Here is a 15,807-nt window from a genome sequence, read left to right on the forward strand (position 1 = left end):
AAATGCAAAGTGTATTTTAAAAGTTATTTTGAATATAGTAACTGAATAATTTATAAAGTTCACTAAGGAAGACTAATGTATATTATTTGAGTTCTATTTTATTATTTTCTTGGATGATTAGGGTTTTTTTTTCCCGCCCTGTGACCATACTTAAGTGTAAACTTTCAGCAAATGTACTGTAGGTGTTAATAGACAGCCACGTACAGTAAAGGCCCCCCAGACACGGAGGGATATAGTGGCCAATCCGACAGATTGGAACGATATTGCAGCTATATTATTCCGCGTGTGGGCATGATATTGTCTGCTGTGCACTCTCGTGGGGTCGTCAGTCGCTCCTCCACATCTTTGTGCATGCACAAGAGCTGGAGAATCGACTAACAATCCCATGCTGGTCTATGCGTAGGGGGGAGGGGCGGCATATCGAGTGGTCGGGCACTGGAGAGCTCCGTTGTGTGGGGACCGTCCAATATGTCGGCTGTCGGATCCTTGATCGCATCGCTGGGTACATATCGAACCGTGTGTACCCAGCTTAAGTGTGGGAAAACCCAGAAATGTGTAATAAGGTTTACATATCAACATGAAAATTGGGGGATATAATTTAAAAAGTACCTAGACAATTTGTTATGAAAATTTGGATAAATGTAATTTTTTTAAAAAAAATGTAAGCATGAGATAAAATGTAATGAGTTCCTTACTGCATGGGGACAAAACATTTAAAAGATGTTCTTAAACAGAGATGCCATCAGAGATGTATGCAATGGCGTAATTTACACAGAACGAGTGTTTTTTTGCTTTTACGCAGAGAACCCATTCGCAAAGTGAGTGACAGGTTGTCAGCGTTTGGGGGAGGCAATGGGGGTGGGGGGGGGATGGGGGGAAACGTCCACTGGCTTAAGGCTGCTGCCTGCATATGAAGACGCAACCGTCGGACGCACATTGGTCAATAACTGACCATCTGAGCATCCCTATGGTCGCGCACAATATCGGTGAGAACAGTTGCAGGCTGAAACACGCCCCCAAAACAGTTGCAACACTCATGTGTTTGAGCCTCCACTCCCCCGTTACCTCCCATAAACTCTCTCTGACTGTCAATCACATTGCATCCAAATCCTTGTTGCGACTGCAATGAAACTTGATGCATGTGAAGTGCGACTCACATGCATGCGCGGACCACAGATAATCACTCAGCTGTAAAAACATTAATGCATTTATCTCTGAATCAGGCCTTATGCCATCTATGCTAACTGCAAAAAGGAGACTTATTTCTTACCTGGTTAAGTCCTTTCCTTCCAACTCCATAATGGACACAGGCTTAGACCATGGGTATAGGGTGAACAGGAGTCGTCCAGGCACCAAATAGTTTATCTTCTCCCAGCTGCCCTGGCTCCTTCCACCCTATACCCCACCCAGGCCAGTTAAGTAGCAAGCCCAAGGCAGGAGCGAGAAAGAGAAGGAATACCGACTTACACATACTGGTCCAAACACCCAGAAACACCAAAGGAGAACTAGAAGCAGATTAAAAAACCCTGCCAACCCGGTGCATCGGGGTGGGCGGCCTGTGTCCCTTATGGAGTTCGAAGAAAAGGACTTAACCGGGTAAGACATAAGTCTCCTTTTCTTCTTCACACTTCCATAGGGGACACATGTTAAGACCATGGGACATCCCAAAGTTATCCCATTATGAAAGGGGATGGGCTGGAGCTGTGCTGTGAAGCCCTTCGCCAAAAGCCGCGACTGCGGTAGCGAAGGTGGCAAATTAATAGAACCAGAATAAAGCATGGGCGGAGGACGATAAGGCCTCTCTTACGAAGCTGCTCAGCACCACTGGTGAGCCACCCAAGAAGTACAATCCGGTAAAAAAATCCACCTGTAAAGATGGAAAAGAAAGGACTGCCATCGCAAAAGCGTAACGGAACATCATACGGAGCCAACTGGCTAAGTCCTGCGTGGAATCCGGCCAGTCCCATTTACGAAATTCGTATAGGATTAAAGTGGGACCGTCCCACTGAGAACTCAAGTCCGAACCCCACAGATTCGGAGGGCCGGCACAATCCAAAGAGGCCTCCTTTGTAGAAAAATAAGTGCCTGAGCACAGGAACCAAACCATCCTGGTGATCAGAAACCCGAGGGACCACAGAAGGAAGGTAGCCTAAGCCAATTCAAAGGACAGCACGGTCCCAGTGAAACAACACCATGGCAAGGGAAAGGACAACACGCCCCAGAGAAACACTCGCCGGAAGCAGGAAAGCAGTCATCCATGTAAGCCAACAAATGTCAGCAGAGCCCAAGGGCTCAAAGGGCGACAACTGAAGAGCTCGAAGCACCAAAGTCAAAGTCCATGGAGCCGAGGAAATACACTGTCCGAGGAGGAAAGATCATATGTCATGTATCCAAGCAAACTGCTTCTGAAGAGGATAGAAAGTGTAGGAACCTGCAACTTCCAAGAAGAGAGGCGGAGGGACAAATCCAGCCCCACCAGCTGAAGGGAGAGGACCAAAGAGAGCGAAACCTGCTGGGAATAAAATTCCAGGCGGAACTCCAAGCAAAGTAAATCCGCTAAAGCAGCGACAAGGGCTTGCAGAGGACAGCATAGTACGAATGACCAACCTGGAGAACTCGGAAGTGCTCAATACTGAGTCAAGAGCAACGAGACGGGCCAGATTCAGATAGAAGCACGGGCCCTGAGACAGAAGATCCAGCCACAAAGAAGATACAGCAGAGCGTGGATAGAGGATCTGTGTAACAAGCTTAACAAGGCCCATATGAGGCAACCAGGATTGCCATGCCTCCCCTCCCACTGCAACTTGCAGAGGACCCGCTCATCCACAAAATCGGAGGGAAGGCATATGAGAGAAGGAACTCCTGCCAGACCGGCAAGACGTCCACCTTAACTGCTCCCGGAACCCAGGTACGGGTAGGTAAAATAATCTTAACCCGGATTCGAACCGTTGGTATCTGGTATGCTAAATGCTGTGACTTAGCCCTTTGAGCCACAGCAGGTTCATAGCAGTACCTCTGTGTCTTCATGCAGAGATGCCACCAAGGCGATGTCTGGCCACCCCCAGCAAAGAATTATGATCCGAAAAGGCGTGTGGACAAAGCCCCCATTTGCCTGGGTAGGTGCCCAGGTGACTGAGGACGCACTCTTCCACAACCCGGACTCTGGGGAGGAAGACTACAACAGAGCCAGAAGCTGACATACTGTCCATGTGAGAACTCGACTCACCTTTTTCAATGTGCCGTGACTGCGAGTGCCACTGGTTTTATGTAGGCGATGGCAGTGACACAATCGGATTGAACCTGGATCAGACCAGGCTGTAGGAGCAGCCGAGCCAGGTAGAGGGCTCTGAAGATTGTTCGGAGATCTACAAAGTTGATCGCCATTCAGAGGCTGTTCACTGACCCTGTAAGTTGCTGACATCGGTGGTGAGGACGAGCCTGTATGGAGTCCCAAAGGGGGCGGGCCCCAGTTTAAGCGGGCCGTCTGAACCACCAGAGGAAGAGCCTAACCTCCCAGGAAGGTGTGAGCTATTGGTGGGAACTGTTCCACAGCAACCATCCTTCATCCGAAGAGGTAGGGAGAAACTGGGCATACTCGCCATGACGAATTTGGAGACAAACGAGCCCAAGATTTGAATGAAAGAGTATGATGACACTCAGCAATGACTAAAAACCTTGTGAATCCTTCATATGGTACATCTCCTGCGACGGAGTCCAGGTGGAATACATCCCAGTGATGATCTTTCAGTGGGACTGGAGAGACCTAAAGAGAAATCGATGTGTTCCTTGAGAACATCTGGAAACCGCCAAGAATCAAAAATTTGTTTAGAGAAGGTACAAATCTAATGCCCCTGCGGTGTAAATGAGTTACCATGACTTTTGTTAAAAGTCTGTGGGCTCTGGAAAGACCAATAGGAAATGTCTGAAAATGAAAGTGCTCTTCTCGGACCGCCAGCCAGAGGAAAACTCTGGTGACTGGGCCAGAAAGGAACCTGGAAAGATGCCTTCCAGAAAACCAAGGAAGCCCCGAGATCCCACAGAGCCAGAATGATGGATAGAGACTCTCTGGTTCACCAAAAAGCCTGTTGAGAAATTACAGTTGAACAACGAAGAGACTAGCAAAAAGTCTTACTCAGGAGGCCAGCAGGGCGTGACCAGTAGGAAGAAATAGCGCTAGCCTTAGGGGTCTGTCGCCTACCGCACCTGGTAATCCCAGGAGGACCAAGAACTAACCAAGACCTGTCCCTGTTTAGTTTCCAAGATCAGCCTATATCGGGCTGAGTAACCTTGAAGCTAAGAACAGTTCTTATCCCGTTAAACCAGGCGCTACATTTAGCTGCGGTATCGGATAGACAAAGGTCTGAAATATTAGACATAGTTTCCCAGTGAGGTGAGGAACTTCCAAATCCCAGACAGGAATGCAACACTATTTATAGACTGTCACAGCACTATCTAGACTGGTGTGGGAGAGAACCGAAGCACCCTGAGGAAACCCACGCAAGCACAGAGAGAATATAAAAACGGAATCAGTATGAGATGCTCAAATACAGACTCCCTCAGTGGTGCCTAACTCCAACCTTCCCCCGATGGTGCCTGACCCTAACCTTCCCCCGCTGGTGGCTAACTCACACCCCCCCCCCCTTCCCGCACCCTAATCCTAACGCTCCCGGGGCGGAGATGCCTAACCCCTACCCTCCCTCCCTGAAACCTAACCCTAAGTCCTCCTGGGGGTGACTAATCCTAACCACACCATCCCCGGCTAAGCACGCATACTTACTGCCATCCGGGCTTCAAGGGGTCAGGATGCTGACGCTGGTATCCCAACGTCTATCGGGCTATCGGCATTATGCCAGGCGTCAGAATTCTGGCGTCGGTAATTCGATTGCCGGCATCCCAACTGCATCCCTATACCAACTCCACCCAGTTAGGGCCGTAGTGGGAATCAAACACAGTGCTATGAGGCATGCCTGAAGTGCGGCTCCTATCCAGCCTCAGCTGGAAAGATGCAGGAACCTGTGCTTAAAGCGAGAAGGGCTGCATCTCAAGCACATAAAGCAGAATGCTTTAAGGTACCCAGCTAGGCCTGAGTAAGTATACTAGTAGGGGGAGCGGACCTTGGGGTTGCCAGTCTGTGTGATGGGCACACTCTGACACTGTTCTTAGCCAACTGCAACTTTACCTATAAGAGAGGTAGTCCAGGCCGGCTCCAGGTGGAAGTCATGGCTGACTGACATTCTGCTGCAAATCTGCGAAACACCGTACACAGAGCCCATCATGGTACGGAGTGTGAAAATAAAGTACAGAGGTACAAGTCCTGCAGTTACACAACACTGAAGCACCCCCATCCCTAGGTGCATTGCCACTGGAGAACCTGATCAGCAATACAGGGCAGTCCCCACACACCAGTTAGAAAAACTACTGTGTGCAATAAAAGGGGGAGTGCAATGAATGTGACCTCACCCCACAATAAGCGGGGCTTTACAGGCGAGGGATTTACATAACTGTCAGAAGCAATTGAAAAATAAAATGTACTTCTGAACACAAACACACAGAAACATTCAATGCTGTATAAATGGACAGTTAATGCTCAGCAATCCATACCCCAGTCGGTAGGAAGGTGCATAGTGTATAACCTGACCCCATGGGAATACAGTAGGTATACAGGGAGATAGGAGCCCTTTACTGCTCTTCAGAGACTGACTGAAGCAGGCACAGGGTAAAATGGCAGCTCAGTGTCTCAGTTGGGAAGGGAAAGAGGAGGGGCAGAATGGGGAGAGCCTGCCTCCCCCTTGCTGATACTAGATCTCCCAGGGCAATGGCTGCTTCTAATGAAGCGCACCATTGCCTGTGCCCTGGTAGTCTAGCAGAGGCACCAGGCGGCCTGGGCGACCGCTGTCAGCACCACCGGTGGTCTCCGACAATGGCGGTAACAGCCACTGCAGCGCAGTTCCTATAAACAGGGAGCCACATCTTACCTTAGAGCACCACCCGTGCTCCTTCACCGGCATCAGGTCACCGGTGTGTGCTGTGGGACCGGCCGAGGTCACTGACCTGCACACCAGTGCGGGCGTCCTATAGGACGCCTAGCGCTGCCCGCCCAATATAAAAGATAGAGAAAATAAATAAAATTAAATAAAACGTTTAGACTGCAGAACAGTCTCCACTCGTGCCTTGCTCCTGCAGGGCACCAAACTGAACTGGCCTGTCTGGGGGCGGGATAAAGGGGAGGAGGAGCTGGGGCTCACAAACATTTGAGAGGCGCCAGTGGAGTGGCGGCTATGGACAGTCAGGGGCTGTGCATTTAGAAATAGGCTGCACAGCCCCTGCACTGCACTGAGGAGGTGTAATGAGCAGACTAGGTTAAAAGACTGCACATTACACCTCTTTCCCTGTACAGTGCAGTGGTTGTAGCTGTGCAGCCTATAGCTACAATGTGCACAGCCCGTCTCCTGCCTATTCCTCCCTGATGGTCCCGCCTTCCCCTTCTTCCGTGGTGGCGGCCGCCTCCTCCTTCGTGCTACCGACCAGCAACAGGTAAGTTGGAGTGAGAAGGAAGGGTGGCATGCTAAAATTAATCCTCCCAACATAAAATCATTGTGATGCCCCCCCGTTTGATATCAATAAATTGTACAGCTAGTTAATCATATCAGCTTGGTAAAGTTTTCATGTTTCAAAAAAATAAATTGCCAATTTGCTGTTGTTCTAAGCAAACAGTACTGTACATGTATCTGTATTGTTCATCATTGCAGCTGAGGGCAGAAAGTTACATTTTGCAGTATGATTAAAATACCAACTAAAAATGGTGCTAGAAGCAGAGAGATACATTTGTGATACTAATCTTATCAGTTCCTAATCAGTCATGGTTAAGTTTATATCACCATCTGCTTTCAGAGCATCACAAATGGGATTTATTTTATTATTATTCTTCGTATTATTATACTTTTAATGAATTGATGACAAATCACTAGAAGAAACAAGACTCTTGGGAAAAGCATTTCCTACTATGAATAATTTACTCCCTATTTCAATGAATGGGATATTCTCTATAGATAGGGCTGCCACAAGCCGAGGGAGGTACCCAAAGGCAACGGCGTGGCCCTTTTACCACTTAGAAGGGGCACATCCACACTCACTTCTTGCTACATTGGCAGACATTAGATGGTATCCCCAGCTGCTCAGACAGGCAGTGTGGCGATTGGCTGGGATATCACAGCCAAGCAGCACATTCCCAACATAGTGCTGACATGTTGGGGGTAGCACCATAACGTGAAAGAAGCTGATGGCTGCATCTCCTGCATACCAGCATTTGGCACTCTGTGTGGTGTGGCCATGGGGGCATTAAAAACACTAAACAATTGTCACTAATCCAGTGTTTTAGGCACTGCCTAAATTCCTCCAATGGTAGCTCCTGCCTAGTGTGCAGCCCCCTTCAGGGGAAAGCCCACCTACAGGACTGCACATCTATTTCTAATTGAATTTGAAATAAATAGACCTAACTCTTTGAAAAGGAAGCACAATAAGCAGAACACACTAAAAGGCACCACTAATTGCAACAGTAAATAACTATTCGTACAATTTAATAAATTAAGCTAAATAATCACTATGGCTACAAAAATAATAAGTTCTTCATGCAACAATTTTGGTGGGGAAGGGGGGGGGGGGTGGTAATCTATTCAACAGACTCTTCAAGGGTTGTTTTGGAATCATCCATTTAATATATGGGTAAATATGGGTATACGCTTGTAAGAAGAATGACGTCTACACAGTACCAGCATAGGATTCCTATTTTCGGTGAACAGAATAATTATTCCAAATACTCACTGGTCCAGAGTCTTATAATAAATATCCAGGTCTTTGTTGGCCAGTTCTGTAGTCCTCATAATGATCATCATCTCCTTGTGTTTCTCTTCTGCATCCTTATACTGAGGTTCACGCAGCTCCTTCTTAAAACGAATGATCTCATCCTCAAATCCCTTCTGTCGGCCAAGTGCCAGGTTCTGGTTTGATTTCAGTGTTTCAATTTGCTTTTCCAACTCTTGCTGCTCTCTAGAAAGCAAATAAACATACACATTAATTGAAGAATATTTAGTAAGAATTTTGTTTTCCCAAAGGTTTGATATTTGTCTTTCTAAATACCAATTATTGAAACTAGAACAAATACAAAATTGCACTCTCTCTCATCAACAGGTTATTTATTTATTTATTTATTACCAGTTATTTATATAGCGCACACATATTCCGCAGCCAGGTGCGTCAGGGCGGTGCCCTGTGGACCCTATGGACTTCGTAGAAACAGAGATAACAAAGATAAGTTCTTACCATATCTCTTGTTTTCTACTTCAGGGTCCATAGGGGGTCCACAGGGTTGACCTTGGGGATGTCCCAAAGCAGTTCAACTAAGGGCGGGGACGCTCCTGTGCTGGAAGGAGTACCCGGCGCCCGAAGGATGCATCCTGAGAGGCGAAGGTGTCAAACGCATAGAACCTCAAAAACGTCTGAATCGAAGACCAAGTGGCCGCCTTACACAGCTGAACAGCAGAGGCGCCACGTCTAGCAGCCCAAGAGGGACCCACAGAACGAGTGGAATGAGCCTTAACAGAAGCTGGCACAGGTAAACCCTCCTGTGCATAAGCCTCACAAATAACAGAACAAATAACATTTGTTTGTTGGCAGGCCAACCCCTCTTGTGAAAACCGAAGAGGACAAACAATGAATCAGACTTCCTAACCGAAGCAGTCCGGTCCACATAGATTCTAAGCGCCCGGACTACATCTAAGGAAGCCTCACCAGCAGAAAGATCAGGTGACTGAAAAGCTGGCACAACAAGTTCCTGATTAATGTGGAACTTCGAGACCACTTTAGGCAAAGATTCAGGACGAGTGCGGAGCATCGCTCTGTCCTGGTGAAAAATCAGAAAAGGAGGACGACAGGAAAGCGCCCCCAATTCTGACACCCTCCTGGCAGAAGCAATCGCCAGGAGAAAAACGGTCTTAAACGTCAGCCACTTGATTTCCACTGACTCAAGAGGCTCAAAAGGAGGACCCTGCAAGACCCGTAGGACCACCGCCAAGTCCCAAGGAGCCACAGGAGGCACGAAGGGAGGCTGGATCCTGAGAACACCTTGGAAAAAGGTGTGAACATCTGGCAGTGTAGCAATCCGGCGTTGAAACCACACGGACAAAACAGACACATGAACCTTCAGAGAGGCAAGGAGTAAGTCGAGGTCCAAACCTGATTGAAGAATTTCCAAGATTCTAGAAACTCGGAACACCTGAGGATCATAGTTTCTGGACTCACACCACTGAAAGTAAGTGCGCCACACCCTGTGGTAAATCCGTGCGGAAGCAGGCTTGCGTGCCCTGAGCATGGTACCAATAACCGAACTGGAGAAACCCCGAGACCTCAAGACGGCTGTCTCAAGAGCCACGCCGTCAAAGACAGCCGACCCAGATCCGGGTAAAGGCAGGGCCCTTGAGACAACAGTTCCCGACATTGAGGAAGGAGGTACGGAGCGTCGATGCAGAGGGTTCTCAGATCGGAGTACAAAGGACGTCTGGGCCACGCCGGAGCCACCAGCACGAGCGTGCCGTCGTCCTGCTTGAATTTCCGCAGAACCCGAGGAAGTAGGGATATCGGAGGAAACAGATACGCCAGGTGAAACGTCCATTTCACCGACAGCGCGTCTACCAGACATGCGCCTGCGTCTCTTGTCCTTGACCCGTAAACGGCCAACTTGTATTGACCAAAAAGCAACTCTCCATTAAAAGTTAGACCATCAAGTCCAGCTCCGGCAGCCCCCATCTGTCCACGAGTAGCTGAAACACCTCTGGGTGAAGCGAACATTCCCCGGGATGCACGTCGTGACGGCTGAGGAAGTCCGCCTCCCAATTGAGGACTCCGGGGATGAAGACCGCCGAGATCGCTGGACCGCCCAAGCAAGGATGCAAGACACCTCCGACATTGCTGCCCGACTGCGAGTTCTTCCTTGGTGGTTGATATATGCCACCGTGGTGGCGTTGTTGGACTGCACCTGAACCGCCCTTCCGTGAAGAGCAGGGCTGGACGACTACAGGGCCCTGTATACTGCCCGCAGTTCCAGGATGTTGATGGGGAGAAGTGCTTCTTCCGCAGACCAACGACCCTGAAGCGACAATGAGCCGGTCACTGCCCCCCAAACCCCGGAGACTGGCATCCGTCGTGAGCAGGACCCAGTCCAGGATCCAAAAGGGGCACCCCTCGACCAGATGAGCTGTCTGAAGCCACCAAGCCAAAGACTGCCGAACCTCCGGGGACAACACCAGCATCTGAGAGCGGATCCGGTGAGGTAACCCGTTCCATTCCGATAGAATCAGCCCCTGCAGGGGCCGGGAATGGAACTGGGCAAATTCCACCATGTCGAATGTCGACACCATGGACCCCAAAACTCTCATAGCTGAATAAACAGACAGGCGGCAACTGCTCAAGCAACTGTGTATCCGCAGCTGTAGGGAGGAGACCTTCTCCGGAGTCAGGAAGATCCTTTGCTGACGAGAATCCAGCAGGGCTCCCAAATGAACCATCCGCTGTGATGGAATCAGGGAGGACTTTCTCCAATTTATCAACCACCCGTGCGCTTGCAGGCAAGCGATCGTCAGGTGGAGATGTTGAAGCAGTACCTCTGGGGGGCTCGCCAGTAACAGGAGGTCGTCCAGATAAGGCAGCAGCCGCACATTCTGGTTCCGAAGATGTGCGGCCACGACTGCCATAATCTTTGTGAATACCCTCGGTGCCGTGGAGAGGCCAAAGGGTAGCACCTGGAACTGATAATTATGTTGAAGGACATCGAACCTCAGATACCGCTGGTGCGAAGGTGCTATCGGAACATGGAGGTAGGCGTCCTGGATATCCAGTGACACCATGTAATCCCCAGGTTCCATTGCCAGAATGATGGAACGTAACGTTTCCATCCTGAATTTGGGAATTCTGAGGAATTTGTTCAGAGACTTCAAATTGAGGATAGGGCGATGAGAACCATTGGGTTTCTGCACCAGAAACAGAGAAGAATAGTACCCCGTCCCTCGTTGTGATTGAGGAACGGGAACAATGACCCCTGCGTTCAGCAAGGACTCTATAGCTTCCTGAATCTGTAAAGCCTTGGTCTTGTCCTGAGAAGGACTCGTGCAGAAAAACTGGTGGGGCGGTCTGTGCCGAAAAGACAGGGCGTACCCCTGGGAGACCACTTCTCGAACCCAGGCATCCGTGGTGGTATTGTGCCAGCACTGGGCAAATTAAAGAAGTCGGCCTCCCACTCTGGGGTCCCCCCAGAGGGAGGCCCGTCCCATCAGGCAGAAGGTTTATCTTCCTGCTTGGAAGAAGGGCGCCTGGCACTTCAGGTCTGCTTCATGGGCTTAGAAGCGGCCTTGGTCGCCGACTGCCTCGGGAAGGACTGACCTTTGGCCTTGCCCTGAACCCGAAAGGCAGAGCTCCGTACCTTGGTAGGTGCAGAAGCCGAAGGGAGGAAGGCTGATTTAGACTTAGCTAGAGTATCCACTATTTTGTCCAAGTCTGGACCAAAAAGCAACTCTCCATTAAAAGGTAAGGCCTCCAGGCCCTTTTTGGAGTCTGCGTCAGCTCTCCAAGACCACACCACATGGACCGACGCACCGACACAGCTGCCGCTGACACCCTAGAGGTCAGCAAGCTTGCATCCAACGATGCTTCCCCAATGTAGGAAACCGCATCCCTCATTTGTCCTATCAATACTCTCTGGATATCCGGATCATCATCCGGAAAGGTATCCTCTAAAGCGTTGGCCCAACTCTCGATGGCCTTAGCCACCCAAGAGATGGCCATGGACGGACGGGCCACAGCCCCAGAGAGAGAGTAGATCGACTTTAAGCAAGTCTCCACTTTCCGGTCTGTGGGATCTTTCAGGGAGATTGACGGCAAAGGCAACGCAGCGCTTTTAATTAAGCGGGTGACATGGGAATCCACCGCAGGCGGAGTTTCCCATTTCCTACAATGAGCCTCAGGAAAAGGATAGTTGGAAGCCAACCTTTTCTGCGGTTGGAATCTCTTGCTGGGCAACTGCCAGGCCCCCGCCATATGATCCGTCAACTGGTCGGACAGGGGAAAAACCGTCTAAGCTACTTTGGCCTTTTTAAAATTAGGGTACTTCGACCTGGGAGCCGGCGCATCCTCCTCTATGTGAAGGATGGACCGCACCGCCCTAACCAAAGCCGGCACATTAATGGAGGACTTAGCCTCCAACTCCTGGGCCCCGGCATCCGAGTCAGAATCCTCATGGATCTCTCAGTCATCCGAAGACACGTCCGTGTCCGTGAACTGCGCCGCCAGTGAAGTCGGAACGGGTCGCTTGGACGCCTTAGGGGGCAAGTCACTGTGCAACAGTGACTGAAAAGCCAATGAGGAGGCCGCCAGGCTCTGAACAGAGCTGGAGAGGACATCCACCCAGAGAGGGGGTACCGTCTGAGGGTACCCCTGAAAGGGTACCACTGACTGCTGCGTCACCGTGGGAGACTGTATGTATACAGGCAATCCCGCATAAGGACCCACAGTCTGAGACCTGGGAGGAGACTGCACCAGATGCGTAACCCCCGGGGAACGGGGGATGGTAGGCTGGGGCAACACCCTAGAAGGAACCGCAGTCTTACGGTCCGCGATCGACGCCAGCACTTGTGTAAACATCGCCCAAGGAGGATCCTGCGCCACCGGGGGTTTAGAGGGACCAGGTACCAGCTGGCACCGCCCACACAGACCGTCCTGAGACAAATCCACCCCATCAACCCCTGCCGAACAGCGCCAGCAGGAAAACAACACAGGAGCCACGGAGCGCTCATTCTCCTCATCAGACATGACTCTATAACTTTTGCAATAAAAGTGTATCACTGAAAAGAGGTGAGGCGTAAAACTCCCACGCACTCCCACGTATGCAACACAAACAGCCCACAATATGGTACTGTGTAGCACACCGCTGTATGTGACGGACCTCACAAATACGTAGATCTATATAAGTGAGGTACACAGGGAACACCCCTCCCCCATGCAATTGCGGGCCGTAGGAGAAGGAAAGGGATAGGTATAAGCTGACAGTAAGAATAAAATAAGCACAGACAGCAGCACTAACAAAAGTCACATACCATGCAGAGAAGTTATACTCACTGCACCTTTCGCTACAATCAACCTCCCAGATTCAGTGTCTGGGAGGGCTATAGCGCTGCGAACACAATCCGTCTGCAGGGGAGAGGTACGCAGGGAGACCGGACCATGCACCGCCTGGGAGATCTGCGTTGCCACTGAGAAGATGGCCGCCGGAGAGCTCTGAGGAGTGGCCGAAGCAGGAACAGCCCAGCGACGCCAGAACGCATGAGAGAAGGCGCACTGGGCTGAGGGGAGGAGCCGCTAAACCAGGGAAGGCTGCCTCCCCTGGCTAGCGATTAACCCCAGGGACGCTGGTTCCCTTCCAGCCATTACTCCCTGGTGATCCAGCGGTCACGCAGGGTATGCCACAGAGGGGGAGCCCGCCGCCGCTACTAGCGCCGCCGGTCTGTCCCCAGAGACCGGCGGCAAGACTGCATTTTATCCCCGCGCGCAGCGCAAAGCGCTAAACACGGCTTCCCTGGCCGCGTAGAATCCGGCAGCAGTCAGTGGGAGGTCCGGAGCCACGCTAGTACTGACTCCGGGGTCCCGCTGCGATCCCCAGATCAGTACTGGTGTTGCAGCGCCAGCGAGGCTGTTGGAGTGGCAGCGTGGACGTCCAGTCTGATGCTGCAGCTCTGAAGATAGTAAAAAATAAAATAATAAAATCTTCTTCAAAAAATAAAAATAAAGCTTAGGGGCTGCTTATGCAGCCCCACTGCGCCAGGGTGACCCGACTGCGGCCGGGCACCAACTAAAATTGAGGTGCTGTGGCTCGGGGGCGGGGTATAGAGGAGGACGGAAATATTTGATTTTGCAAGAGACAGTAACCGGTTTGCTATTACGAGGGGACAGGGCTGCATGTGACCTGGGCTCAGTGTCATGATGTGAGAAGTGGAATGGAGCAAGATTTTAACAACAGCAAATGGTAAATACGACAGACTCCCAACAAGCTTCAGCAGGAAGATTACTATGTCAAACACAATTCTAAGTGAACTATACACAACAAGCCCTGCAACATAAATACATTTAAAGATTTATGAAGCTGTACACAAGCGGCACTTGTGTTTCATTAACATCTTAACGTTTTTGAGGTACTAACAATTTAAAAGTAAGCTTGTACAGTACATAAAACATCATGCTGTAATACATGCAATAGGAAAAGTCAAAAGATTTATCAAAATGGTACCAAAAGCAAAACAAAATATACCTACTCTCTCAGCTGCACAACTTTCATCTGTCCCCTTTCCTTTAATAGTTGTTCTCTTTCCTCTTTAACTTTCTTAAGCTCCTCTATTCGTTTTCGAAGGGTTAAGTTGTCCTGTAGACATCGTTCCTGTATCTATCATGGAAAATTGGGTTCATTAAATAGGGAAAATGTAACATTCAATATTCCATTGATTAAAAAAACTAAATGCCCATTTTGTGGACATACTTTTTACTGCCAATTCATCGCTTTTGTACATTATACTGCCTGTTGATAAGGTCTTCTTTGTTATATACATTACTCGTATAGACGTGTGTATGTAACCTGCAGTAGAGAAATTGTCCATAGGATCCCAAGAACAAGGCAGAGACATGTGCAGCCATCATACTGTATCTAAAGATGTGGTACAGGACAAGGCTTGGCACGTACCAAGGTGCCAGTTACGGACAGGTACTTACTTTCTGTGTGTCAATATCCTGTCTAATAGTGATCATCTCTTTATTAATTTTTTCTTTCTGTTTTTCACAATCGTTCAGACGTGCGATTAATTCCTGTAGTTCAGTTTCTTTTTGCTGTTTAAAATAAATAAGTACCAGTAAAGGTAATAACTTGAGCTCATGGTAACGCCTTTTGAGTCATTTTAATTCAATTAAAAATAAGAAGTACCTCTTTAAATTCTTCTTTTCCATTATGTATATAACTTTCAATCTCTTTTATATACAAACTGATTTTTTTCACCTTTTCTCTAATATCATTAAGCTGGAAAGAAACAAATGAAAACATTTTCAGACAGGTCAGCAAAGTGTGTGTGTGAGATGTCTGGTCTGGAAAGCAGTTGAACATAATAAAGGGGTGTCGTATGACTGGTCCATAGTCTTAAGGTCAACAGGTTCTGAATGACGACCGGATAACTACCTACCTAAAGAGTGGGTGATATAATGACATCATTTAAGACCAGAAGAGCGAGACAATGTTTTGTGGCAACCCAAAGTGAAGATAAGAAATGCCTCTCAATGGGATTTAATCAGCTGCAAGTTTCTGTAGTAGCCTTAAGCATTATATTTCTGTGCACAATACCTGCGATTACTGTGATGAATACATTGCTCATGTTTGCTTCTACCAACTAAGGTGTGAGCTCTGTACTAATCATCACTTGGAAGCAGAACGCACAATGCTTCTACCGGGACCTCATCGCTAACTGAATCTGTCCTGATATGTCAGTATAAGTAGTGATGTACAATAGAATGTATTCATTTGTGTGTTCTCAAGCGCACATGTGAACCTTAGGACATAGTTATTGTTCTGATTCCAGCTTCTCTGAGTGAGCACTCTGCCAATATGTAAAGTGCTCTGAGTTCTATTGAGAGAAATGCTCTATATTTATAATATAAAGTGCAAAGTGAAGAGCCTAGAACACTACAACATTGCTCCCTGGCTGTTAGAAATGTAATAACAGACGAGGG

The 15,807-nt window shown here is 48.9% G+C and overlaps 1 protein-coding gene across 1 annotated transcript in view; it reads right to left on the reverse strand.

Moving 5' to 3' along the window:
• The window catches only part of RAD50 (RAD50 double strand break repair protein), a 157,030-nt gene that overhangs the window by 30,408 nt on the left and 110,815 nt on the right, over positions 1-15,807 (reverse strand). The window contains exons 19-22 of the mRNA XM_088470381.1: positions 15,011-15,103; positions 14,803-14,916; positions 14,352-14,479; positions 7,822-8,046 (exon numbers count right to left, since the gene is read on the reverse strand). Of these exons, the coding sequence (XP_088326507.1) occupies positions 7,822-8,046; positions 14,352-14,479; positions 14,803-14,916; positions 15,011-15,103 (560 nt within the window). The remainder of the gene's footprint in view (positions 1-7,821; positions 8,047-14,351; positions 14,480-14,802; positions 14,917-15,010; positions 15,104-15,807) is intronic.

This window comes from Taudactylus pleione, unplaced genomic scaffold (assembly GCF_031769625.1).
Source record: "Taudactylus pleione unplaced genomic scaffold, aTauple2 ptg000099l, whole genome shotgun sequence".
Taxonomy (NCBI): domain Eukaryota; kingdom Metazoa; phylum Chordata; class Amphibia; order Anura; family Myobatrachidae; genus Taudactylus; species Taudactylus pleione.